The sequence below is a fragment of the Rhinatrema bivittatum genome, chromosome 16 (genome assembly GCF_901001135.1).
Source record: "Rhinatrema bivittatum chromosome 16, aRhiBiv1.1, whole genome shotgun sequence".
NCBI lineage: Eukaryota > Metazoa > Chordata > Amphibia > Gymnophiona > Rhinatrematidae > Rhinatrema > Rhinatrema bivittatum.
The window spans coordinates 19,441,678-19,469,245 of NC_042630.1; the positions used below are offsets into that span (position 1 = coordinate 19,441,678).

At 48.8% G+C, this 27,568-nt stretch overlaps 1 protein-coding gene across 2 annotated transcripts; it reads right to left on the bottom strand.

Annotated features, from left to right (window-relative positions):
• LOC115077171 (zona pellucida sperm-binding protein 3-like) lies at positions 1 to 6,310 on the bottom strand. 2 transcript variants are annotated; one of them, XM_029579424.1, is made up of 9 exons: positions 5,891 to 6,310; positions 3,992 to 4,110; positions 3,792 to 3,895; positions 3,540 to 3,717; positions 2,758 to 2,878; positions 2,579 to 2,670; positions 2,320 to 2,501; positions 916 to 1,026; positions 1 to 633 (listed from the first exon to the last, which is right to left on the bottom strand). In XM_029579424.1, the coding sequence occupies exons 1-9, from the start codon at positions 6,224 to 6,226 to the stop codon at positions 518 to 520; spliced, it is 1,359 nt and encodes a 452-aa protein (XP_029435284.1). In that variant the 5' UTR covers positions 6,227 to 6,310; the 3' UTR covers positions 1 to 517. The 2 variants fall into 2 exon arrangements, with proteins under 2 accessions (XP_029435284.1, XP_029435283.1); XM_029579423.1 differs by having other exon boundaries at positions 916 to 1,029.
• Between the last annotated feature and the right edge of the window lie 21,258 nt (positions 6,311 to 27,568).

A 27,568-nucleotide genomic window follows, 5' to 3' on the forward strand; every position in this document is an offset into this window, starting at 1 on the left:
ACTAGCAAGACACAGGCATGCCTGCCTTACATTAGATCAGATGCTATTGAGACATGGTTCATGGAGTTACTATGGCCTACAGGAGTTAGGGGACCTTTAGTATTCAAGTGGAACAGTAAATAAAAAAACCACCAAACTTTGGAGATATGAACCATGTTTGCCCCTGGGATAGCAGCATGGGTGCAGGCTTGAACCCATAACACAGCAAGTTGGGGGGTTTTTTATATTAAGAAACATTTCAAATATGTAAATACTAAAAGTGTGCTTGAGTATTTCACTTTAAAGTTCTATGAAAATTGAAAGCACAGAGACGTAGAGGGGATTGTGAACGAGTTACCAGTGGGCAAGCACATTTGAGGAGATCAATTCTAACCGAAGATGGCTCCATGGCCCTGTTTTTCCTTCTTTTAAGGACCTAGCAATGACTCTGGTCTTCTCCCAGGAGCCTACAGACTTCACCATGGCAGCTACAAGTTACGCATTTGACTGTTTATTTGTAGACAGTTCATACAGCACATTACAAAGAGGGATTCTTGACTTTCTTGCAGAGGACAACGGCCAGGGCAATGAGAGCCAGCAGTAGGGTGGATGATACCAGTACCAGCGTCAGTACAAGAGGCTTCCTTACAGCTCCTGCATGAAGAGGAACAGGGAAAGGTGCTCAGCTCCGTCAGCCAGAGTTAATGCAACAAGAGAGACACTAGCCACAGTATGGACCTAAAGCTAGCTAGAAAGGAGGCATTGACTAAGTGGTAACAGTAATTCATGCCATCAGGAGGACCTACAGCATCCATGGGGGTAGGGAAGACAAGTCAGCCTTCACACGACTGCACCCAGCACACAAGCTAGGATGGGCTGGCCCTCTTATCCTAGCCTCATCCCATACCAAGCTCTTTAATTTTTTTTTAACTTTACCATGAGATGCTGCTTTCTCTTCTGAAGCGCTGTATCCGAGATCCATGGAGACCTCCTCCAGAATGAGGATAGGATAGAGCTGGAGAGACGCCTCCACATTCAGAGCTGGATCTGCTAAGGCAAACAGAATAAGCCGTATTTGACAGAGAGAAATCATGCCGGGGGGGGGGGGGGGGGGGGGGGGTGGGGGGGGGGGGGGTTTTGCAGGTTTCATAAGTTGGTTCTGCAGCAAGAATTACATTGTTAATGCAACTGCTATCGTGCATCACTCCCAGGGCTTAATGTTTTTAGCCCAAGGTAGAGAGTTGAGATGGGTGCCAGTTCACACCCAGTGTGCTGGGAGGTGAGGGATGCAGGCTCTCTGGGGTAAGGAGGAAGAGGTGGTTAGAGAAAGCAGCTGTAACTTGGGGGTTGAGCCTTCCATCTTCAACTCATCCCTTGCATTTTCTAGTGGCCCCAGTCCACCCCTTCTTGGCCAGTAAGATACAGGCCCCCTCTTCAAGCCAGAAGCAGCTTGTTCACCTTGTGTTTTTTGGGAGGTAGACGCAGACTGTTCACTGTCAAAGTCTCCTTACATAGGGGTGTGCGGCAGCAAGGCCATGTACTGGTCTGAGTTTCCCCTATCTCCCCCCACTCTACAAACAGATTAATATTGCTCACATCAGTCCCCTATGCTCTCCAATCCCCTCATTGTCACCAACAGCAAAGCTGACAGGGCCTGGGGTGGCAGCACACCCGCGAGGCAGAGGTAGTGGGGCTGACAGGTAGTCACTCCACATCTTACCTTAACTGGGGTCCCTCACGACACCAATTGTGCAAGAAATTGCACAAAAACCCCAAAGCCATGTGGCTATCCTTGTCTGTAGGGTAAGCAGCTCCAACCCCATTCTGCTTCCTCCAAGGCTGGGGGGGCCATAAATAGAGCCAATAGTTGCATGGATTATTTTGTTTGATAGGGGAGCTCCGTCAGAAGTGAAGCCCTCAGTAATGGGTAGAGAAAGGGGTGAATTAGCATAAGTTTGAATGGCCCTGCCAGTCACATCTTGTGTCAAGGGGAGGGTTGAAGCCTTGAGAATGGGCAGCCCTGCTCACAACCTGTGCCAATTTAATGCCTTTGCATCCGTTTTGCTTGGCGGTTATCATCCCTTCCCGTTCTCTATACTACAGGTGGGGAGGGCTGGATTAGGGAGCAGAGTGGCTATTCTCTTATGTGCTCCAAACTCAGCCCCTCCTCTTCCCTGCAGGCTGCCTAGCGAAGGACACCCCTGCTGCTCTGCCTCTTAAGCCTGGAGGCACCAGAACTATATCCCCCCCCCCACAAATTAAGCCCCTCTCACACCTCCATTCAGCTAAACTATCATACAAGATGTATGAGTTTGACATTCAGCTGTCAGATATGCTTACTTTCTAGGTCAGTCCCACCATCTGGAAGGGCCTTCTCACCAGACGCGGGAGCTCCTCTCTTCACAAGCCTGCTTGGTCTTCCAAGATGATCAGTTAGACCCCTGGACAGTCCTCCAGCTTCTCCACAACTTGGTCCCTCACAACAGCTGCAGATGTTTCTGGGTCCTTCCACAGCAGACCACCTGGAAGAGGACACTGCTGACACCATCTGAAGATGGATTCAGTCTTCCCCCTCCCAGCGTAACTCCAAGCTACTTACATATTGCTGGTTTTACTGAAGGAGCAAGCCTTATTCAGGGGACCTGGTGCCTGACGGACCGCAGCAGCTCTCAAGTTGCACGTGATGTAGATCTGAGGAATAAGATAATCATTAACACTCTAGAAACAGGGTATTTTAGGTTTACCATGTTTTAAAAAAAGGAGAAGAGATGGTCTTGCCAAGGACTTTGTATTCCCAGCAAATCTGAAGGCATCAACAGTAAACTGGAGCTTTTCTGGTTGGATCCGTGGGGATCTGAAGGCAGAGAAAGAGTCCTCCTGCTTCCCATCCACCAGGCATCTAAGGAGATAAGATGCATGGGTTGACATGCTTAGGTAACACCTTACGAGACAGCTACCATCTACCAGACCAGCAGAAGAGCATATTACACCAGTATTAAGAGCTTCATTGGTTGCCAATTGAGCAGCGAGTGCAATATAAAGCAATACATAACATGTCATGTGGCTAAATGCAGCAATAAGATTACACATGCCGCAGAAAAACCTGAGAACTGCCAAAAAAAGGTCTCCTGTCTATTCAATTGTTAGTATCTGCTAAATTAACTTCTGTAAGGGAAAGAGCCTTGTCGCTGGCCGGACCAACTATTTGGAACAATCTGCCAATTGATCTAAGATTAGACTCGAATACAGCACATTAACAAAAATAAAAAACCCACAAAAACTGAAAACATGGTTATATTGGCAAGCTTTTGGCACAGAAAAGGATGAGAAGTAATATGATCTTAAGAGCAAGGATAAGCCAACAGTAAACATTGATATGAATGCATGTATGTTTCTTTTTTATTCTGTAATTTGTTTTACAAGCTTTAAGGAAGAGTGTAACCAGTCATTGGAGACGTTGTTTGTTCTTAGTAAAATTGTAAACAGTTATGATGGTTGTATCCAAATAGCGGAATATAAGTGTTTTTAAATAAAATAACTGAAGCCATCTAAGGCCTTACCCATAGGAGTCAACAATGCTGTATGTGGGACTGGAGTCCCTGTCTGGAGATACTGTAGCCACACAGCTATCAATGAAGACTGTCAGAGGTGCATGGTCTCCAGGCTCGACAGAGGCCTCAATGTGGATCTCATCACCCAGGTGGAACACAGTGGAAGTTCTCTCAGCACTCCAGTCACCTGAAAATTCGAGAAGTTTAGTGCAAGCAGATTCCTACAAGTGAATTCCTGTTAGAAGCTGTATTCCCATTTACCATTCATCAGCCGCAAGGAGAAAGCCAGCCTCTCTTCTGCAGAGACGGTAGAGCTGAAGGGAGCCCAGGTTGGCTTGATAGCCTTGCTGCTCACATTGCCAGTCCTGCAGAGATTGGAAAGACCAGGGATTTAAGTCAACTAGAGGAGGAGGATAGTCAGCTGTGGGAACAGGATGGGGAGGGTTGCACATTCACCTTACCTTGGGTAAGTACACTGAATGGGAATGACAGCTGGATTGCTCCGGACAATGACTCTGCTACCTGAAGAGGTTGGGTTGTAGAACAAGTTTGTGCTGTAGATCAACGTGTCTGGAGTCATCTGGAAAGAGATTGCATGAACCATTTCAGAATCTTATCTAAATCCAGCCCCTTTCAGGAGGCACAGAATATGCAAGGAGCCTAGAATTACTCAGGTTATAAAACAGGAGGCACTCCCCTGGTCCTTGAATGTTTCCCGTTACTTCTATCGCATCTTGTTTATTTTGTTTTTATATACACTGACGTTCATAGGAAACATATCCGTTTACAGTGAAATGTCAAATACATGATTAAAATATATTTGAATTACAGAATAAAATACTGTCTAGTTCTGACTGGATGATGACTTCCCACTCAGATCAGAGAACCTATGCTGAATCCAGAGGGGAAGCTTCAAGGGAAGGATATCACCAAGCTGTTTGATCATCAATCCCCAAGGTCACTTAACAGCAATTGGAACCACCATGTGCGCCACAGAGCCAAGCTCCCCTTCTCTACTAGACAAAAGGGTGCGTTGCAGATTAACTCGAGCCAGTCTATCGGAATGCCAGCACTCCACAGGCAGAAGAGTTTGGCGCTGCACCCCTAGCCTTAGTTACCAGATGACCACAGCAGCTTGTTCCATGGGAGACTGTACAGGTAAGAGGTAAAGGGCCAAGTTTTGAGAAGCAAGCAGTCAAGCACACAGCCCAGAGCTTGCCAGCTAGTGTCAAACATGGCCATGCCCAAGCTACCTACTGCAGTATAAGTAGGAACTCATTTTAGTTTATTTTTCCCCTGGAGTTCAGAGGGTATTATGACAGAATATAGAAAGACTTCTGGATAATTCTTGGCATTTTATTTGGCTAGCATAGAGGTCTTCTCATGGCCCATTTTCCTTAGTTTCTCTTCACCCTCCAAAGAGTTCCCCCCCATCCCTGCTTCTTACACTCATCACATTTAACAGATGTTCCCAAATCCCAGCTTCCCTCTTGCACAGGGAGCTCCCCTATGCCTTTAGCTGCTGGCTGATTTCTTTCAGCGTGTAGACAGCAGGAGATCAGAGCCCTGCTTGTCCTTGCTGTTAAGGCCTCAGATGTCTCTAGTTAAGAGGATCCAAGGTCTGCAAGCTTATAATAGGCCTAGCAGTTCTAGTTGCAGAGAGGTCAGCCACCAACAAGTGCTATTTGCCAATGGTTGCTATTGGCTAGAGGAGCTTAACTCACGGTGTGAAGCACCTTCAGCCCGATGCAATATCCGGTGCTCAGGTCAGCACACACAGCTGAATGTGCAGCTGGACAGGTTAGACTTACACCAGATGCAATACGGGATCAGCACATAGCCTCATCTACAGGGAATTTACACGTGGTGAGTGCTATTAACTATTACCACCCAATTCAGAAAGCGTCTGCACAGCCAGTGTGCCCATTGTAGTACAGCAAGTTCTGTACTACAATGGGCACACTACAATAAGAGATCTGAGGCTGAGCTCTTGGGCTGTAGTACAGCCCAAGAGCTCAGCCTCAGATCTCTTATATAGGAGGCATAACTGCTCTGCCACGTACACACAACCCCTGCAGGGCCATCACCAGCCTAGACTGCTCCAAGCTGATCTTGCTTTTAGCAGATTTGCCAAGCAGTCATAGGAGACCAAAAGATCAGCTTCTTTATACCTAGAGCCTTCAAGCGAGGTGGTAACTCTGAAACGTAGGTCCAGGCTGAGTAACATCCAACCCAGATTGATTTTAACTTAAAATTTAAAAAAAAAAAAAAATAGAGAGCCAACACCCTCCCACCTAAACTGCATCTACTCTAAGACTACAGCAAGGTAAAAGCTAGAGAAGAGAGAGGGAAGGCCTTACCTGCAGGCTGCTGCCGCACTCGTGGAGCCCCACGTCGAAGGTGGCCGTGGCGGCGTCTCCTGCCCCAGGCTGGGGCTGGCAGGAAGCGGGACCCAGGCGGAGGTCAGCAGCTTTGATCGGCCGCCCCGTGCCGAACAGATCCCTCTGCACGGTCACCACCATCCGAGCCTCTTTGCACCGAACTGCGACGGGGGGCGGGCCCCCAGCCTCGGGCGGACCGGAGCGAAGCCAGGGGACGAGGACCCCGGGAGGCCTGCGATCAGAGAGCGAGCCCCAGGCGGTGGCACCGAGCAGCCCGAGGAGGAGCCCAAAGACCAATCTCACTCTCTGCCCCATCCTGACTGCTGCTGCCGTAACCCCAGCACACTGAGAGCTGGGGGAGCCTCAGGAGCCCTTTATACCGCCTCCAACACCTGGAGCCACTTCTCACCTGGAGCATCAGGGAATGGACCCCCGCCCCGCCTTAAAATAGTCCCAGATCGTCTGGCCTGAAAATAGAGCAGGGACACAGGGGCCCTGAGCGACCGAGAAGGGTCACGTCATACCAGTTTTGTCTCCGGGGGGAGGAAGGGACCGGCGTAACGAAAGGCTTGGCGGCCATTTAATTATGGATTTGGGGGGGGTACCAAAAGAACACCCCCTTTCATATGGCCTGATCAACTAGTACGTGGGTTTTATTTATTAATGTATTGTTCTGATCCGGCCCTTGCTGCCAACTAGGGTTACCACCTCATCCCCACTCATGCTGATCCGGTCTTGATTTTCTTTTTTTCCTCCATTTCAGGCACGGAATTTAGTTCTGATTTTCCGAAGGATCCCTTCCAGAAGGCGTCAATCAGAGCTAAACTCCCTGCGTGTGCCGGAGAAAAAGAAAAAAAAAAAGGACTGGGGCGAGGTGGGCAAAGCTACTGCCAGCTCACTTGGAACTCGTTTGTTGGGCCTTCCTCCCTCCCACAATAGTAGGGAGGTCCCCCCCCCCCCCTACCCCCAGTTTTATATGCTCCTTCCCTCTCAGCCCGGCCATGGCACCCGACAGCTCTCGCTCAGGGGCCGCAAACCCAGGGTCCTTCCCGATCCCGGAAATGCGGGGCCTAAGCCTGGCCACCAGGCGGCGCTGTCGAGCGACGGCCGAGAGCTGGGATCGGGGCCCGGTTCCTCAGCATTCGCTGCCCTGCTTGCTCCAGAGAGTTTTGTTTTTTTTAATGACCGAAGGTTGAGCTCATGATTGTTTGAATTTAATTAACAACATCAGGGGTTGGCCTGTGGACCTGAAAGTTAATCGGGAGGTTCACCTAGGGTGTCTGCCTCCTACACAACTTGTGTCGCGTGCTTGCAAGGGGGAACACGCTTAAAAAGCTCTCCACTTAGTTGAATTTTACTCTCCTTGTTCTCTACCTGCATACAGGCTCGGTGGGAGCACTACGTGCCCACCCGGGGCGCCTCCGGTCCGGGCGGGCACGAGGGCCCGGCGTCTCCTCCTTCCCGCCCGCGCGGCCGGAAGAGGAAGTGGTGGGTCCGCGTGGGCGGGGAGAAGGAGACGCCGGGCGGTCGCAGCTGAAAGAACAGCGCGTGCCCGGGCCCGACCAGCAGCCCCCGCGGCTTCAAGGAAGAGCGGGAGTCTCTCAACTGCCCCGGGGACTGAAGGAGGAGGAGGAAGTGAGTGAGACCGCGTGAGGTTGTCTGTGAGAACTTGGCTGGGTGATATGAGAGAGAGAGGAGAAAGATCGTGAGCAACAACCCCTGCTAATCCAGGACCCTCTCGGGACAGCTGGAAATCAAAAGATCCCCAGGTATGGACAGCAGGGGCTTTTAATATTTTATTGGTCTTTGGAAAATGTATATATTTTAAGTTATTGTATATTCTATTTGTCAGCTGTTTTGAAATATTCTTTTTATTGCTATGGTTTTACTTCTATTGATTTATATTTCCTGATTATATTATTTGATGTTTTGTGAGGAATTGTAATGTTTATTATGTTTTCCCATTGTTGCGCTGCATACACAGTCTGGCTTGTTGAGGTTTCCAGGTCAGTTTTTGTCTGCACGTTTGATTTACTACTTTATGGTCACTTTATTCTGCATTTGGTGAGGGTCTGTTTGTATGTTGCATGTGTGACCAAGTTGATGTTTTTTTTGCTAGTGTGCAGGTTCTCTGTGGGGATCTAGAGCAGCTTGACTTTTTCTGTTTTCCTAATATTTATTTATTTATTTTTAATTTTATTTAGATGTTTATATTCCACTTTTCACACTTTTTTCAGCACTTCAAAAGTGGATTGCATTCAGGTATTGTAGGTATTTCCCTGTCCCCAGAGGGCTTACAATCTAACAGGCCCATACAGAAAGAAGCGCGGGCGAGTGCCTGCTCTCCCGACGCGCACACAAGCCACTCTTCTGGGCGCGTGATTTAGTAAAAAAAAATATTGAAATGAGGGCCCACGGTAAAAGGAGGCGGCAGCTGTGAGCGGGTTTGACAGCCGACGCTCAATTTTTCCAGTGTCGCTTTCTCGAGCCCGCTGACAGCCACGGGTTCGGAAAACTGGACGCCGGCATAATTGAGCGTCCGTCTTCCGACCCGCGGGCCATGGGCACATTTCAAATTTTTTTCTTTTAATTTTTTTTTTTTTTGGGGCCTCCGACTTAATATCGCTATGATATTAAGTCGGAGGTTGTACAGAAAAGCAGTTTTTTTCTGTACACTTACCCGGTGCCGGCAGGCATTAGTGCCTGCCTTTGGGCAGGTGTTAATTTTTGAAAGTAAAATGTGCGGCTTTGCTGCACATTTTGCTTTCTGTATCGCGCAGGAATGTCTAATAGGCCCTTCAACATGCATTTGCATGTTGCGGGCGCTATTAGTTTCGGGGGGGTGGCCGTGTGTTTTCGATGCACTATTACCCCTTGCTGTATAAGGGGTAAAGCTAGCTCGTCAAAAACGCGAGCACACTTTACTGTATCGGCCTGTAAGTTTGTACCTTTTTGTACCTAATAGAAGGTGTATTGGTGTTTTAGGGCCTGGTGTAATAACTGCAGCGTTGACTTTTCATAAGGAGGGTTGTTCATGTTTGAGCGCTGGCGGTTACTGCACTTTTGGTATGGGAGACTTGCTATATTGAAGTTGTAGTTCAGTTTACGCATGGGTTTCTGAGGTCCAAGCCCCTACCCAATACATATTACAATAGACCTAATACCAGTTCCAAGGCTCTTTTTTTTTTTTCAGGGTTTTAAGTTGCTGCTTGTAAATATAATGTATGTTGTGATATTTGTTTCTCAGATGACTGTACTTCAAAGGTTCTTGTTGATGTAAAATCTATTTTAAAAAATGCATAACTTTTACTTGTGTGGTGAGGTTGTGATGGGGGCGGGGTGGGGGGGCTTTAAGTTTCACCTAGGGTACCTGATACCCTTACACTGGCCCTGCCTTCATGGCTGGCACTGGCGCAGCTGCCATGCCCTCTTTTTCCTGTGACTGCGGCCGTGATTATTAAACTCTGTCCTCAGCCCTTGCTGATGTTTTTGTCTCGGCCCAGGGGCCGAGTTCATATTTCCCCTTCCCTCACTTCCCAGCTGCCTGTGACACCCCCCCTCCCCCTTTATATTTCACATCACATCACTTTGCTTTCTTTATTATTAGGTAGGATAAGGTCCATCCTTCAGGCTGGGATCCTGTAAAGGAGATCTTGCCTGGATGGAGCAGCCCATGTATGAGAAGAGGAGGGATGGAGAGGGAGTTCTGTGTGGGGTCTCTGCAGGGAATGTCTCAGAAGTGATGGATGAGAGAGCCTGACACTCTCTTAAACATAAAATCCTTCAAAGTAAAGCTTTAATGCTCAGCTTCTTGTCTCCCAGAGGAGGCAGGATATCGGGGGGGGGGGGGGGAGACAAGGACAACGAGTACAGTTTTCCTGTGTCTCTATTACCTTCTGCTCTCTTCTCTGCCTCAGAATGAAAAAGTGACTTTCAGGCAGGTCCCAGGTGGGAGTCACAGTGAAACAGGCAGCATCCCAGGGAGTGGAAGAGCAGAGACATCCCCCCAACCCGGCACCTGCAAGAAAGTCACCGAGCAGAGACCCCCGCGCCTTCAGGGAGCTGCAGAGCAGTGAGCGACACCCCAGTGCTGCACTTTCAGCACAGACACACACACACACACCATCTGAAGGGATCAATCTTACACAGGGTCTTTAATGGGAAGAAGGATAACAATATAAGAACGTGCCATACTGGGTCACACCAAGGTCCATCAAGCCCAGTATCCTATCTCCAACACTGGCCAATCCAAGTCACAAGTACCTGGCAAGTACCCAAACATTAAATAAATCTCAAGCTACGATTGCTTATTAATTAATAGCATTTTATGGATTTTTCCTCTAGGAACTTATCCAAATCTTTTTTAAACCCAGTTACACTAACTGCTGTAACCACATCCTCTGGCAATGAGTTCCGGAGCTTAACTATGCGCTGAGAGAAAAATCATTTTCTTCTATTTGTTTTCAATGAGCTACTTGCTAACTTCATGGAGTGTCTCCTAGTCCTGTTATCTGAGAGAGTAAATAACAGATTAACATTAACTTGCTCAAGTCCTTTCATGGTTTTTTAGACCTCTATCATATCTCCTCTCAGTCCTCTTTTCTCCAAATGGAACAGCCCTAACCTCTTTAGCCTTTCCTCATAGAGCAGCCATTCCTTGCCACTTATCATATTGGTCGCCCTTCTCTGCACTTCCTCCAGTGCAACTATATATTTTTTTGAGACGTGGCAACCAGAACTGCACCGTATTCAAGATGTGGCCTCAGCATGGAGTGATACAGATGCATTATGTCATTGATCATTTTATTTGCCATTCCCTTCCTGATAATTCCTAACATTGTTTGATTTTTGTTTCACCACCACAGCACACTGAGCCGACAGTTTCAATGTATTATCCACTACGACGCCTACATCTCTTTCCTGGGTAGCAACTCCTAAGATAGAACCTAACATTTGTGTAACTACAGCAAGGGTTATTTTTCCCTATGTGCAATACCTTGCACTTGTCCACTTCAAATTTCATCTGCCATTTGGATGCCCAATCTTCCAATCTCACAAGGTCCTCCTGCAATTCATCACAATCTGCTTGAGATTTAATGACTCTACATAATTTTGTCATCCACAAATCTGATCATGTCACTCATCGTACCCCTTTCCAGATCATTTATCAGTATATTAAAAAGCACTGGTTATTTATAATTTGGTATTATTTTCATTCTGTAACTTGAAGTGATTTCTTACAAGTAGATACTTGTAATATGTTTAAAATGCAATAAATAAAAAATTAAATAAATAAATAAAAAGCACTGGTCCTAGTTCAGATCCCTGAGGCACTCCACTGTTTACCTTTTTCCACTGTGAAAACAGACCATTTAATCCTATTCCCTATTTCCTGCCTTTTAACCAGCTAGCATTCCACAAAAGGACATCGCCTCCTATCCCATGGTACTTCATCAGAAATAGCTTAATACCAAAACAAGGCTTTCTTCAGTGTAGTTTTTACCTGGTGGGGCTGGCGTGCTTTTATAGATAGATGGGAGCATTTGGGGATTTCCTGCAGCCCTGGCAGAATTTTTCACAGAGGACCACCAGGGGGTGCCACTCTACCTGCCAAATTTGGCATTTGAGAAAAGTGAAACCCCTGACACAGTAAAATGAAAAAATTGGATATAACCTCTAGAAATCTGTCTCTGGTTTTTAAGGAAGCCTTTTCCTTAGATGCATCAGTTCAAATATCTGCTCCTTGGCCCTGTTGCTTCTTCTCTCGTTTTTATTCTAAGGTTGTCATTTTATTCGTGCATTAATGTATTTTTGTTTTGCTTCATAAAAGATGTGCACCTTTTTGTTATGGTCACATTCAATGATTTTTTTTTTTTAATTCTCTGTCCCTGAGTCTGCTCTTCAGCTGTCCTTGCTATATTATTGCTGTATCAGTGTGATGTTTGCATGGGGCTCTGAGGAAAATCCAGTCTGTAGCTGCCCATGCTTCACATGTATGGGTGAGAAGTCTGCATGGGGCTCTGGTGATCTACTCTTCAGCTGTCTGCTGTATTCTTGCTTTACATGCATCAATGTGATGGCGACAAGGGAATCTGATCGAGATCTGCTGTTTGCTGTCTGAGCCATATTCACAATTTACATAAATCCCTATGACACCTTCATGGGGATCTGAGGAGAACAAACTTGCAGTGAATTGGGCATCCCATCCTGCAGGCCAGGGGTGGATTGCAGGAAAATAGCCCGGGCGGATTTTTTTTTCCTAAATCAGCCCATGGAGTATCTGACTCTCATGCATTTTCCCTGCAGTGCATATTTCTTCAGCTCCCAAAAGCAAGCCAAACTGATCTTTTTGAGAGGTAGATCATGTGACCTAGAGCCTGGCAAAATTGAGTAAAAAATCTCCTTCCAACATAAATTTCACATTTCTTCTAAATAACTTAGTAGTGCAGCAGACCCTAGACCAGGGGTGAGCAGTCAGCAGCAGTCACCATGCAATTGGCTGGGCATGTCGGCACTTAAACGTGACAATCCTTCCTAGGAAAAGGCAACACTGCAAATATTACATAAGGCCCTAAAACACCAATACACCTATTGGGAAAAGAGAACAGGCGCCTCTGGTGGGGAAAGGTTTTTTTTTTTTATCATGTAAGAGCTGGATGCCAGGTCTGGGCTGTTCCTACCCCTACCACCATGGCTAATCAACAGCGATCTCGGCGTGACCACAACTCAAAAGTTCCCCGGTATGGTGCGGGTGTGCGTTTTTTTTCAGTTTTTCACTTGGTGCACGCTAAAACCATTCAACACGCGCCAAATGAAACAAGGAACAAAACATGAACATGAGAGGGTTTTTTTTTCTCTGCGCGCCCCTCCCCACTGTCCAGGACGGATTCCATTCACCCACCAGTTCCTAACCCAGTTTGCAGCCTCCTCCTGTACCGCCCAACGTGCTCGCCAATCTCCCGTGCCTCATAAAAGCCTCAGCCGGATAAGGCAACAACCCCTGCTCCTCCCTGAGCCACCGTTACTGCTCCTTCATCAAAGAACTGCCATTAGGTTTGTCTAACTGGATCCTCCTCCTGTGGCTTCTTTAGCAGCGTTTCCATAGCTTTTCCCCCTCCTCCTGAAGCCGGACCGATGAGACTGCAGTGACCTCCTGCTTCCCACTTTTGTGTAACGGACTGAGACCTTAGGCAGATCCAAGGAGCGAGGTCCCCCTTTCGAGCTTCTGGCTGGCCACAGGGGACGGGGATCTCCCCTATGGACTTCCACCTGGGGATGGGGACCCCCCCCCCCGGAAGAGGAAGCCAGCCGGGGTGCCCCTCCGATGACGCGGAAGAGTGACGGTTGCTGTAACAGAAACGGCGTGGGACGCTGGTGCCCCGGTCCCCTCGATGCTGGGGCACCCCTGGCAGTCACTGGTATTGCCCCTGCCTCTCCTGTAAATCGGGTGGCAGGACCGCGTGCTTCCGTTCTCCTCCGGTTCCTCTCTGGGAGCAGCCCCTGACTGCCTCCCAGGGTAACACTGAAAGGGCGGCTCTTTTCAGTGTCCTCCGGCAGGTCCCGTCAGGCCCCGTGTTTTGTGTTAAGCAGGAGAGCAGATTTGCAAGAAGTTGGGAAGACGAGCGCTGTTGAGGCCGGAGATTTAGTTACTTCTGCTTTAACTTGCCTTTCCACAAAGCGGTCAAGGTCAGGAAGAGCCCGGCAATGAAACGAAATAAAATACAGCTACCACCAAAAAAAACCCCGGTATCTCAGACTCCAAACAGATCCCTCCTTCGTGCCCCGAAGAAGAGAGCAAGTGAAGAGAATGGCAGCCAGGCCTGGTATCCCCTCTCCCGGGTCCTGCTCCCCCGGGACAGACATTCCCCCGTCCCTGGGCACGGAGACCACGAGATCGTAGGATCCCGATAAACCGGGTAGAGGTGGGGGAGAGCACGAGAAAGCTGCGAGAAATAGTGGGCTCGCAGCTCCTCGGCCTGCATCTCCCAGGAGCGAAGCCATTTCCGTGCGAGTGAGAGAAGGGAGGCAGGAAGGTACCAGGGAAGGGGGGCAGCTGCGCCACACGGTTTCATTTCCAAGGTCCCCGTCCCCTTCTGACCCTCCCAGCCTCCGGTCGGTCATCAGGGGCAGGTGCGGAAGGGGGTGGACCGTGGCTGCCCTGGCAGCTCCAGCCGCCCGGGCCTACACCGCATTCTCCCTCCTTAGCAACCGAGCCCATTGCCATGGCAACGCTGGAAGATGCATCTGCATTCCAGGCCGGCTGTGCAGGCCCAGAAATACGAGAGGGGGGAAAAAAGCGTGACACGCGCGCACACACCCCCCCAAAGCAAGCCCTGTGAGGTGAGATTCAAGGACCTAAAAACGTCTACGCTGCAGCAGAGGGGGAAATGTTAACAGAGACATTTGAACACCTGAAAGATATTCATAAAGCACAAAGAAAGCAAACCTTTTTCACAGGAAAAGAAGTTCTAAAACAAGGGAGTCCGGATATGAGGCTGGAAGGGGGCATGGAACAGCCTCTGAGTTGAATAAGCACAGAGGAGCCTTGGTAGTGAGGGGTAAAGCCTGGGACGGGCGCAGAGGATCCTCAGTGGTGGGGGAGTGAGGGGTAAAGCCTGGGACGGGCGCAGAGGATCCTCCGTGGTGGGGGAGTGAGGGGTAAAGCCTGGGACGGGTGCAGAGGATCCTCAGCAGTGGGGGAGTGAGGGGTAAAGCCTGGGATGGGCACAGAGGATCCTCAGTGGTGGGGGAGTGAGGGGTAAAGCCTGGGACGGGTGCAGAGGATCCTCAGTGGTGGGGGAGTGAGGGGTAAAGCCTGGGACGGGTGCAGAGGATCCTCGGTGGTGGGGGAGTGAGGGGTAAAGCCTGGGACTGGTGCAGAGGATCCTCGGTGGTGGGGGAGTGAGGGGTAAAGCCTGGGACGGGCGCAGAGGATCCTCAGTGCTGGGGGAGTGAGGGGTAAAGCCTGGGACGGGCGCAGAGGATCCTCGGTGGTGGGGGAGCGAGGGGTAAAGCCTGGGACAGGCGCAGAGGATTCTCGGCGGTGGGGGAGTGAGGGGTAAAGCCTGGGACCAGGTGCAGAGGATCCTCAGCATGGAAGTCTTTATCCTCCATTGCAGTTAATGTTTTCAGCATTTTTCTAAAGAAAAGGAAGGGCAATAAATTGCAGGTTTTAATATAAAGAATTGCACATCATTCTGTCTTTGGCATGTCACATAAGCTAAGACTACATCCTTGCCAGAGAGACCCTTAGCGATGCCAGACTTGGGAACTTTTGAGTTATGGTCACCTTGAGATTCAGTGGGGGTATGGAGGGGGATGTGTGCCATCCAGTGAAAGGGAGAGGAGGGGTGCAGTGTTTGTGTGTGAGAGAGAAGGGACTGGTGCCGTGTGTGTATGCCACATTGGGTGGGATGTTAGGGGGAGCAGGGCTTGAGTGTGGTAGGGGCACCTGCCTCCTCTCCCCCACACCACTGCAATTCAGATCCTTGATCTCTGATTGCACCCCCCCCCCCCCAGATCCCTGGAACCTTCCTTCCTGCCTCTCCCTTTTCCCCAGATCCTGCAGGCAGGGCTCATGCAAGAATTTCACTCAGCCCAGTAGGGGCAGGCACCCTGAGATTCCCCCCCCCCCCCCCCCCCCAGTCTCAGTTTATGGTGAGGGCTTTTCTAAGATAAACAGTAGGCAGATCAGTTTTACTTAACTTGATGATTTTTTTTGTGTCAGCCTCTCAGGGGAAGGTTGAGGTTCTGAGAGAAAAGGAAATATTAATATTTCTCCATCTGTATGTTCCGGCTTCAGGTAATCCTTCCAATTAACTCCAGATGAAGTGTGAATGGCAGAGGGAGAGACAAACAATCCCAAGGAGCCGGAGGGCCTCTGGAAGCATCATGGAGAAAGAAACAGCAGGAAACTCTCTGCTCCAGTGGGCTTTCTCTAATTCTGCTGACATCTCCTCCACATACCTGGGAACCTTTGATTTCCAGTCACCCTGAGAATGTTGTGGATTAGTGGGGGAGGAACACTAACTTTCTCCTTTCTTTATGAGCATACACTCGCATGTTCACTCTCCCACACACACGCTCTCTCACTCACACCTGCTCACCTACACTCTCACGCCTCTCATTCTCCCACGTGCACACTGTTTCTCACTCACACATGCATGCCCACTCATGCTCACACTCTCTCTCTCTCAGGCCTGTACCCCCCCCCCCCCCCCCAGCGGCAGCCGCCTGCTTCTTCAGCCTGCGCAGTCACTTCCACTGCTCCTTTTTCCCGGGTAGATACTTCCTCATGCTCCTTCTATAGACCTCCCTGGCCAATGCTGCTACTTGTGACCGACATAGAGCTCCTCCTCCCTTTTCAGCCACACCTCGCCCATGCTGGTGCTGTCATCTTCCAGGGCCAGCACGGGCCATCTTAGTTGGGCACCCAGAGTTTTTCTATGTGGGCACTCAGCAATTCCTTTGGAATTTGAGAGTTTCCAAGTATGCTCCTCTGGCATTTTCAGCTCCTGCATTGTCTGCATTTTGCTGGAGTCTCCTCTGGTATTTCCAGCCCCCATGCTCTCTGCATTTTGCTGGAGTCTCCTGGCATTTTCAGCTCCTGCATTGTCTGCATTTTGTTGGAGTCTCCTCTGGTATTTCTAGCTCCTGCATTTTGCTGGAGCCTCCTCTGGCATTTTTTTGCCGCTGCGCGCTCTGCATTCTTCAGAGGTCTCCTCTGGTGTTTTCAGCTCCTGCATTTTCCTGGAGTCTCCTCTGGTATTTCCAGTACTGCACGTTCTGCATCTCACTGGAGTCTTCTCTAGCATTTTCAGCATTTGTGCTCTGTATTTTGCTGGACTCTACTCTCAGACTTGTAGCCCCTGTGCTCCCTGCATTTTGCTGGAATCTTACATTTTCAGACCCTTCATTCTCTATATTTTGCTGGCTGCTCCTGTGTTCTCTATATTTTGCTGGAGTGTTCTCTGATATTTCCAGCCCTGCGAGCTCTGCATTTTGCTGGAGTCTCCTCTGGTATTTTCAGCCCCTGTGCTGTCTGCATTTGGCTGGAGTCTCTGACATTTTCAGACCCTTCATTCTCTATAGTTTGCTGGCCGCTCCTGTGTTCTCTGCATTTTGCTGGAGGGTTCTCTGCTATTTCAGGCCTTGGCACACTCCTAATCATCCCCAGTTGAAGACGAGCCCCACTCTGGATCTGAAGTCAGAACCTGTTCACTAATGGAGCAGCAGAGCTGCTACGGATGTAAAAGGCTCAGAAGGGAATGGCTTGATAGTAGGGGGACTGAATCTTTTTTTACATAACGTCTTGAGGGCAGATGTAGACCAAAACCACAGTCTGCCCAGGGGTGTGCACATCTACCCAAAGTAGGCCAAATTCCCACACGAGGCGTATAGGAGTAGGAGGGACTAGAAGTATAAAAGCCGAGCGCGGACATAAATTTTCCTCCTTTAACCTGGTCCCTCGTCTGCTTTGCTGTCCTGCTGCTGCTGCCCTGTGTTTTACGCTTGCATCTCCCGCCAGTCGGCGCTGCTGCGCTGAAGAACCTCTGACTCATCGACCAGGGGAAGGAGGGGTGCCCAGCTCAGCACTTCTGCTTCATCCCCCCCCCCCATCTATCAGAGTCCCCTCTTCCCCCCTCCCCAACAAGCATCTTCTCTCCACGGACCGAGCTGCTGAGTGAGCAGCTTAGCTTCCCCGTTACTCCCTAGGCCATCTTTAATGAGTCTACGTGTCCTCTCTCTCCCAGTAAATTTCAGGCTCTGCATATTATGGCGAGGTCTGCGACGGAGTGCCTGACGCTACTTTCATGTTCCATGTGTTTAATCTTTTTTTCTTTTGGGGTAACTATGCGGGATCGTTTCCTGGGGAGTTCATCGTTGGAAGCGTGTGACATATGTATCTCTAAGCGTGCGTACGTCTGGCTGTGTGTGTGTATCCACGAGCGTGTAGGTATATTTTATGTAGAAACCATGCAGGGTTGGGAAAAATCACAGGTGCCATGTTACCCGCACCGCCTAAAGGGACCGATGCAATGCCGGCCGCCGCCCGTGGCTTAACACGCAAGCGGACGCGCGTCCGTAACTCCCGATCCAATACGGGGAGTAGCCCGACCCCCCGACGCAGCGTGGCTAATGGCGCTCGTCACATGTACGTTCCACGTAGATGAGGCTGTTGGCTAATCCCCCCCCCCCGCGATCCAATACACTTTCCGCGCGGCCGCTGCGCCCACCGCAGCGCAACAAATTTCACGCCAGCCCGGGGCTGTCGTAAAGGTATGCATTGGGGGGGGGGGGGGGAAAGAGTAATCCTACTTTCTGTGGTTCCTCCTAATTGTATCGGCGCCGAACTAAGTAGCAGGAACCAAAGAAAGCGGTGTTTAGTTTAAAAAAAAAAAAAGGTTTTCGCAAAAAAAAAATAATTCTGGTCACCCAATTCACAAAACAAGATACGCGGTCCAGGCCGCGAATCTTGCGCGTGTCTGTGCCAGTAGCGGGAGAAAATGGACGCTCGAGATTGGGCGTCCGTTTTCCCACCCCGCTTGACAGCCACCTCTTCCTGTGCGCCCGATGACGAAGAGGAGCTAGGGACGTACATTTTTTTTTCCCCCTAGCGCCTCCTTGTTAGCGCGACCCCTCCCCCCCTCTCATTTAAATATTGAATCGCGCACCCAGGAGAAGGTGGCTTGGGTGCTCAACACCGAGCGCCCGTTTTTCTGCCCACAGTTATTGCATGGGACCCAAAGTTTGGGGGTCCGAATTTTCTGTCACAGGTTCGTGCCCAGGCCTAGCAGGAAAAGGGGGGAAGGATGGAGAGCAAAAGAAAGAGAGGGCTAGCTTTTCTTTGGAGGGGACAGGCTGACAACCCCCCCCCCCCAGAGCAGGGGTTTGGGGGGGAGGGGGTCCGCGGCTCGCCAGCGCCGTCCGCTTTCAGCAAGCGGCATCCGGGGAGCCTCGACTGCCCGCAGCCCGGCTTGCGAGGCGGAGGAGAGGGTTTCCATGGCAACCCTGCCGCGAGGCATCCGTCGCCCCGCGTCCTGGGGTAGGCTCGCCGGGGCAGGCGCTGCTGCGGATTTCCTGGGAGCTATTTTTAGCAGCCTGCCAGGGCTGGATTTGACAGCCCCCCCCCCCAAACTCATTAAAAAAAAAAAAAAATAGCTGGTGAGCGCACTCCTTCTCAGAAGGCAGGGCAAGGGGGCCGGCCCGGTGCCAGTACCGTACACCGTGGATGGAGAGGGACCTGGGTTTCATGCTCCCGTCTGGACCCTGCTGCCCAGCTCGAATAGGCTGGGGATAATGTGGACGCAGCGCTCTCGGCCCCGGGGGGAGGGGGGGGGTGGGAGGTTAGGGAGGCTTGCCTGTCGCTAACGGTCAAGCATCAGGGTCCCCGTGAGAGGGACACAATCTGTGCTCTGCTGGCCGAGGACCGTCACTGCAGAGACTGGGCTAGGTGAGCTCGGGGGGGGGGGGGGGGGAGGTATAAAATAGGGTGAAAGCCCCCCCAAATAATTGCAAATGAAGGTGTATAGTGCCAAGAGCGGGCATGAAAGACAGGAAGAGGTTGTGTGGAAAGATAGGATAGGGAAAGCAGAGGTACCCAGAGAGGCAGGGAGAGGAATTCTCCCCCGAGCTACGCCCAGAACAGGGATCCTAGCAGTGATGGGCACTGCTCTGCAGAGGGAGGATGGGTCAGGGGCCTTGTACCCTCTCCTCACAATACTGTCATTTAAAATATTCATGTGGGGATTGCGTTTGCCAATGAGAGTCCTCAGCCAGGAGGGAAGGGGGTGAGCCAGGGACCCGGGCTGTCTCTGGAACTGAATCTGGCCATTAGGTGTCGCTGCTGAGTGACAACTGGTGTTCCTCTTCTCCCCCCCCCCCCCCCTCGAGGGCCGCGAGTGGCCCCTGGAAACGAACTCTCCCACATGCACCGCGTCCTGCCTTCCTAATGACCCCCCCTCCCTCCTCAGCCCACCTCTCCTTTGGCAGCAGCTGCCAGGAACAATGCCAGACGGGGGGGGGGGGAGCATAAGAGCTCCCCTCCCCACCCCTCCATCCTTCTCATCTTCTCCTTCTCCTCTTAATTGTCACGACTCCCAGTAATTAATATCACTTTCTTCCTAACGAGCAGAGGGAGGGGCTGGGGCATGATGCATATGTAAATGTGTCTTCATTAGCATGCAGCCCACACTCCCTGGGATTCAGATGGTGCTGAGAAGCAGAGGCAGCTCTCGCTCTTTCTCTCTCTCTCTTCCCCCTCCCTTTCTTTCCCTGATTTCTCTTCAGATCAAATAAACTGGAGTAGCGCTCTTGGCCTCCTTTTGACCAGAGTCCCAGGCAAGGGTCTGAGCCATGAGCTAAAGACAGAGTCCCTTTTTTTTTTTGGCTGAGACCGGGGACCTGAACAATGTGGGAGTGGGGAGGGGGAAGAAAGAGACTCTGCCAGCTTGACCCCCCCCCCCCCTTTGGGAACACGATGATGTAATGACCAATTACCAAAGCATTAGACCTCCTGCTAAAATCCTTTCTTTTTTTTTTTTAATCTATTTCTTCTTGTCTCTTTTTCTCTCCCTCTCCGTTTTTTTCTTCCTTTTTCTCGCCCTCTTTCTGCTTGCTTTGGCTCTCTGTTGTTTCTTCTTCTTCTTTGGCTCTGCCTCTCTTCTCCCTTCCTATTCAGTGGCAGAAGAAGTGAGTGGATAAAAGACAAGGAGATGCCAAGAAATTCCCCCCCCCCCCCCAAGGCTGGGTGCATTGCTAAACCTCCAGGCAGAGGCTGGGGGGGGGGGGGGGAATCATTATTCCATTGCTACTAATTAAGTAATTAATCACAACAGAGGAGTAGGCACTAGGAATGGAGGATCTCTTCGATCTACCTCTAGAGCATTCTGAATATTCTGGTCATTGTGTGGAACATTCCAAATGTTAATAAAAAAATAACTATTCCTGTAAGAAATAATATAGAGAGAAATGATGTACTATTTTACCTTGTCATCTTCTTTCTGGACAATAACAGAAACCACCAGCAAGATTGGTGGCAGCGGTGGGATTGGCGCCTGGATCTGTAGACGTCACAGCACTGTGCAAGCAGCAGTAGGTTACACTTGCAAGATGCCACTTTAGTTCTTTGGAATATTTCCCTCCCTTGTGCTGCTTTCATCCACTGTCTGAACTAAAAATCTGATTATTTTTCTACCCTAAAGACCACACAGTATTCTTTCTTTCCATAGTAAGGAATGGCACCTCTGAATATTTCAGAGCATGGCCAGTGTGTCCTGCAGAGAGTGCACAAAATATAGGTCATAGGTGCTGAGAATTATCCTTTTCCCAGTAGTGCAAGTGGAGGGGCCAGAGCTGGCTGAGGCCTGACAGTCATCACAAGGGAAATACTTATAGGAGACTTAATTAACGCGCAGCATTACAAACTCATAAACAGTGTCTTCATCTCCTCCCTGTGACCTTAAAGTGAGTCACTATCTCTCTGTGCCTGGGCTCTAATCCCCGGCTCTGTCACTGACTGTTGCTCTATCCCACCGTGCCTCAGGTTACCTGAATAGTTTTTCCTACCACTTTGGTTCCCCTTTGGGAAGCAGTGTGCCACTGAGGGGGACTGTATACGCCTTCCAACTCCATTTCTTTCTTTCAGCACAGTCGGAACCAATGCTGCAATTCCCCTCCCTCCCAATGTTCCTGCTCTGGTTATTGCAGTGACGGTCCTGAGGGCAGGAGACGAATGCAAGGGCCCCTTCTGGAACCCTCTGTCATGGGCTCTAAATCTGCCTTGGTGATCGCAGTGACTCCCTTCTCTTCACCTCCCCCTGCCTCCAGCGTGCCAGATGCTGTGAATGCTCTCTCTGCTGCAGCTGCTCCGGTGTGAAGACCGGGAATGGACCTGGGGACCATCCGCTTGGCCACAGAGCCAGCTTCAGCAACATTTCCAATAAATGTTTAATCATTTCCTCATTCAGTTGAATGAGCACAGTGTTGAATCCACAGTATTAAAATGAGAATTATTCTTGGGAAACTGAGATGAAATGCCATCTTATGGCAGTAACAGTGGCTGCAACCCCCTCCTCTCCCCCCTTGTTTCTCACATCTTTCCTCTCTCTGTGAATCTGTAACCAACACCTTGTAGGGGAGGGGGGGGAGTGTAACATAAAAATATCCTCTGTGAAGGTGTATATATATATATATATATATAAAACATGGGGTGCTTTCTGCCCATTTATTCACACAAGAACGCCGGTTACTTCTGAATGACCCGGATCGGCCTCTGGTAATAGAGGGGATGCTGGACTCTATGGATGATTGGTCTGACCCAACAGGGCACCTCTTATGACTATACTCAATTAAAAATTGCCCCTTCTTGATCTGATCCCACTTACCTTAAGTCTTTTGCCGTCATAGCCTTGCTCTCTTTAACTCAAAGCCTCTCGTTCATTTTTTTGTCTGCATCTGTGTTGACTAAACTGTAAGCCCTAAGGAGCGGGGATAGTCCATTATGTGCTTCTGTATACTGCTGCATACTCTCGGTTTGTGCTATACAAATTTAAGAAAATAATACGTGGGAAAGGGAATGCCTTTGGACCACTGATCGGGGACTTTCCCCCCCATCAACAGATGAGAGTCTCAGGGAGTTGCAGGGATGCATCTCTCACCCCCATCCCCCTCGAAATGCATGGAGCCTACTTCTGCCTGTCTCCTTTGGGTCAGAAACAATTTAACAGTGGGCTGAGAAACAATGTATCGATGTGCAACAATACAGAATGGAACATGGATACTTTATAGGTCAGGAACAGTAACTGAGAACACAAGTTTTCTTCCCTCGCTGTGCCTACTTAAAAGAGGATGTTGATAGGCCATGGATGGAGGAGTTTAATGGGTGACCAGATAAGCTGTGTCTTAAAAGGAGTGGACTGAGCTAGTCCTGATTATATTATCTGCACCCCCATCCCACTGTAGCTCTGAACATAAGAACATGCCGTACTGGGTCAGACCAAGGGTCCATCAAGCCCAGCATCCTGTTTCCAACAGTGGCCAATCCAGGCTATAAGAACCTGACAAGTACCCAAAAACTAAATCTATTCCATGTAACCATTGCTAGTAATAGCAGTGGCTATTTTCTAAGTCACCTCAATTAATAACAGGTAATGGACTTCTCCTCCAAGAACTTATCCAATCCTTTTTTAAACCCAGTTACACTAACTGCACTAACCACATCCTCTGGCAACAAATTCCAGAGTTTAATTGTGCGTTGAGTAAAAAAGAACTTTCTCCGATTAGTTTTAAATGTGCCACATGCTAACTTCATGGAGTGCCCCCTAGTCTTTCTATTATCCGAAAGAGTAAATAACCGATTCACATCTACCCATTCTAGACCTCTCATGATTTTAAACACCTCTATCATATCCCCCCTCAGGTGTCTCTTCTCCAAGCTGAAAAGTCCTAACCTCTTTAGTCTTTCCTCATAGGGGAGCTGTTCCATCCCCTTTATCAATTTGGTTGCCCTTCTCTGTACCTTCTCCATCGCAACAATATCTTTTTTGAGATGCGGCGACCAGAATTCTACACAATATTCAAGGTGCGGTCTCACTATGGAGCGATACAGAGGCATTATGACATTTTCCGTTTTATTCACCATTCCCTTTCTAATAGTTCCCAATATTTTGTTTGCTCTTTTGACTGCTGCAGCACACTGAACCGATTTTAATGTTATCCACTATGGCGCCTAGATCTCTCTCTTGGGTGGTAGCTCCTAATATGGAACCTAACATCGTGTAACTACAGCAAGGGTCATCTTTCCCTATATGCATTGCCTTACACTGCTTTACTTAGGGAGATCGGGGTACTGGTAGCTGTGGGCATCAAATAGAAAATGCCATGATTCCTTGAAATGGAACGACATCATTTATTTATTTAAAAACTTTTCTAAACCGTCGTTAAGTTAGATAACCGTCACAACATAAGAATTATCTAGAAATGAAGCTATGCACAAGCTATCCCTTCTCCAGAACGCTATCAGCTTTTCCAGAAAGGGGTGGATTTACACTCAGGCCCAGCAGGCTTCTGCCGAGGGCCACAAAATTCTGGGAGGCAGCAATCTGTCGCTGGTGACCACCCTCTCTTCTAGAATCAGCACCAGGAGACACAGGAGCTGTGCTGTCCGAGAAAAGGGGAGCGGGGGGCTGGAGGGAGGAGTCTGTGCTGGAACTGGTACCGTGCAGTGAAGGGGTTGCAACAGCAGTCCGGGGGAAGACGAAGGATAAGAGTTGGGGAACTGCACAGTCATAACCTACCATGGCGAAAAAGGTAAAGTTGTCCCTAACGCCAGGCCTGCATTAGGGGAGGGCATAAAACCAAGACTGGCGCAGCCTACCGCTTCTACGGAGCCTGGAGTCGGCTTTCCACTTCGTTTAAAGGTCATGGCTGGGTTTCCTGGCTGCCTCTCCCTGGCCTCCCAGCAGACAGGATGTATACGAGAATGCACTGGAAGCTCTAGGGGGCTATAGAGCGAGCCTTAATGGAGCAGAAAATCAGCAGAGCTAGAAGGCACTCGGCCAGGAGAATATGTATTCCCCCAACACAGGCGGGGCTGGAAAACAGGGCTAGCCCTGATCACAAAAATAGGATGTGGAGTTTAAACAGTCCTGTCTCCTGGTAAAAAATAAATAAATACCAAAATTCAAACCCAGCTGGAGGCTTGTAGTGTGCTGGAAGTGACAGAATCATCAGAACAGAGCTTACGTATTCTGACCACAAGGGAGACTTTCCAAAAAAAAAAATAAAATCAATAAAGGTGACTAACATGATCGATAAACCCCAGGGAATATGACATCAGGTCTCTTATCTGTTCACCTATCAAGGGCCCATAGCTTGGAAAAAAAAATACCCCCATCTAAACTTCTTCAGTGACCTCCAAATCAACCCAGTGGTTGTGCGTTTCCCCACACTTACACACCTGTGTCTGTAGGAAGGGTGACCTCGCGCCGTCAAATGCCGTGTCTATGGATGGCATCATTCTCTGTTTGCAGGTCAGGGCTGCTCAGCCTCCCCACCTCCCCCCGGTTACAGTGCCAGAAACGCTGCACAGATAACCTGGCACAGCAGAGGACATGCATAGGGCAAGAGGGTAGCAAACACTACAGAAATTTCTCCCCTGGGGAGGGGTGGCTTGGAATACTTGGAGTAATTCTTATGCGGGTCAATAAAAATAATAATAAAGGATACTGCAGATTGCAGAGATTTGCTGGAAAAAGGGATCCATTTCTAAGAGGCCTATTTCCTATAACTATTATTAAATAATTAGAGATTTCCTGCCATTTTGTGTCTATGGAAAAAAATGCTTGGTAAACAGGGCCGTAAGATTTACCAGCAATAAGGTAATGCAATGCCGAAGGATTTGGCCAATTAGTATGCGGGATTCCTCTTCCATCGCACCAAGTCCCTTCTACTACATCCTTAATCTATTTAATAAGACACTCGCTCTTGGTTCTTTGGTTAGAGAGTGGTTGCTGCATTGGTAAAGGAATCCGAGGACCTTCGATGGGAAATAAAATAGCTAAGGTAAAGAAAGAGACAGAGAAGACTAAAGAGAGAGAGAAAAAATACAAAAAAGAGAATGAAGATTAAAAGGAATTGATTTGTTGGCATTTCCTAATGATGTACTAAACAAAACACCTATTGTGGTATACATTCTGGTCAGACACAGGACGTGTGAAGTCTCAAGAGCAGAAAGACATCAGCAAGACACTGTTCCACGTTGATTCAACTTAATATTGTATTTACAGAATTTTTTTCTCTAGCATTACAAAATAAATTTACAATATTTTCCCCAGACCGTGGCGAAAAAGCCGGCGAAACCATCCAGCTCGCCGAATAAGACTCTTGGTTTGGCGTTACCGGGGGCTGGCCAAAAACTTTCCAAAACTCTGTCCAAGGATGTTTCAGAAGAGAAGTGTGGCAGGAATGAGGAACAGGTCCCGAAATAGGGGAGCAGCGGCAGACCTGCATTCACACCTACCATACCGTTTGCTAGCCCGATGAATCAAAACACTTTTTTTTGTCTCCAAATAAAAATCTTTACTGAATATTGCAGCAAATAAGAATCCATAGTCCAAAAAAAAAAGTCAGAGCCATCCAGTTATTATGGTTCTTATTATTATTATGACTATCATTTCATGTTTGAAGTTGTCGCAGGCAGCCATCTTGGAATCAAAACCAGGAAGTGACGTGAAGGCACTTCCTGCCTATCCTATAGTGCTGGAGCTGAAAGGAGAACAGTGTTGTTAAAGGCGCCATTATGCATGTTCAGAGGGTATTTAATTTTGAGGATTATTGTTTTCAATGAAATGACTAAATTAAACCACATTTTTTTTCTCTCCCTGCTCACTCCCACCCCAACATATCTCCTAGTGGGAAAGAGGTAAACACTAGAATTTTCGGTTCATGGTTTACTTGCCGGCAAATGAAGTCTCCCATTATTTTGGTACATTCCGGATACTGTACAATAACAATTTTTTGGATTTTTAGCCGACCTTTCCAAATAATCGTCCAGGTGACTTATGGCATTATTAGTATTCAAATACAAGTCCCTGCTCCAAAGACCTTACAGGTTATCTGAGGCAACAGGAGATGAAGTGATTTGTGCAAGGTCACAAGGAATGTCAATGGGGATGGAGTGAGATTTGAACCCTGGCTCTCAGCCCAGTGCTCTAACCAATAGGTCACTCTATATAAAAAGACATATATATCACATACATACTGTTTCAGCAATGTATCAAAATAGAGAGGGTGGCCATATGCTGCACGGGGTACTATGGAAAATGGGAGCTGGATGGGCGTCTACAACAGGGCCCTCAACCTCCCTGCACTATATCTCCCTTCGAAACCAAATGAGAGAGACCCTCCTGTTTCTGAAAACTTGGAAAAGGGGGGGGGGGGGGGAGCCACACACTTCTCCACAGCCTCTGCGCCGAGAGTGGTACCCATCCAACAGATAAAAGGATTCATTGAAAAAAAAGGAATATGAAAGTCCGGACTGCAAACCAGTGTGCTTGTTTATTTTAATGCTCATCGTTCTCAGAGTATAGGTCTTCCACCCGGCTATGACTGCGCTAATCCTTGGGGTTAAAATAAATGTTTATACATTATAGAATCATCTCAGCACCCACCCAAAATCGTCTGAGACGCCTACAGCATTGAAAGATACCAACGTTTTCCCTGGAGACGGGGAGAGGGCAAGGTCAGGTCTGCTGCCTCTTTCACCTCCGGTCTCCCTCCCCACTTCCAAACTTCATTTTTATTTTTTGAGAATGGCGAGGGAAGTGATGAAAACAGAAAAAAAAAAAACCCAAAACATGATGGGGAAATAAGAGAGAATGAAATGGGAGGGAGGAGGGAATGAAAAAAATGAAAACAGAAGCGTGAAATGGGACAGAAATCGGTCAAGAAAGGCAGAGATGAAGGGAGAAAGCAATAGAGAGAGAGAGACTGCATGAGAAAAGAGAAATCCTGTAAAATTAAACCTAACCTCTGAACTGCAAAGATTCACCCAGGCTTTAGGATGGGTCCTCTGTCATTACAGCCTGGTGGCGTGCCACCCCTCTGCTGGTGTCACTCTGCACCCCTGGATAGGGAGTGGGGGGAAGAAAGGATCAG

Coding starts and splice junctions, on each gene's coding strand:
- LOC115077171 (XM_029579423.1), bottom strand. CDS start 6,226: ATGGGGCAGAGAGTGAGATTGGTCTTTGGGCTCCTCCTCGGGCTGCTC. Junction 3,896..3,991: donor ATTCAGTGTACTTACCCAAG/GTAAGGTGAATG, acceptor CAATCTCTGCAG/GACTGGCAATGTGAGCAGCA. Junction 2,879..3,539: donor AGCATTGTTGACTCCTATGG/GTAAGGCCTTAG, acceptor TTATCTCCTTAG/ATGCCTGGTGGATGGGAAGC.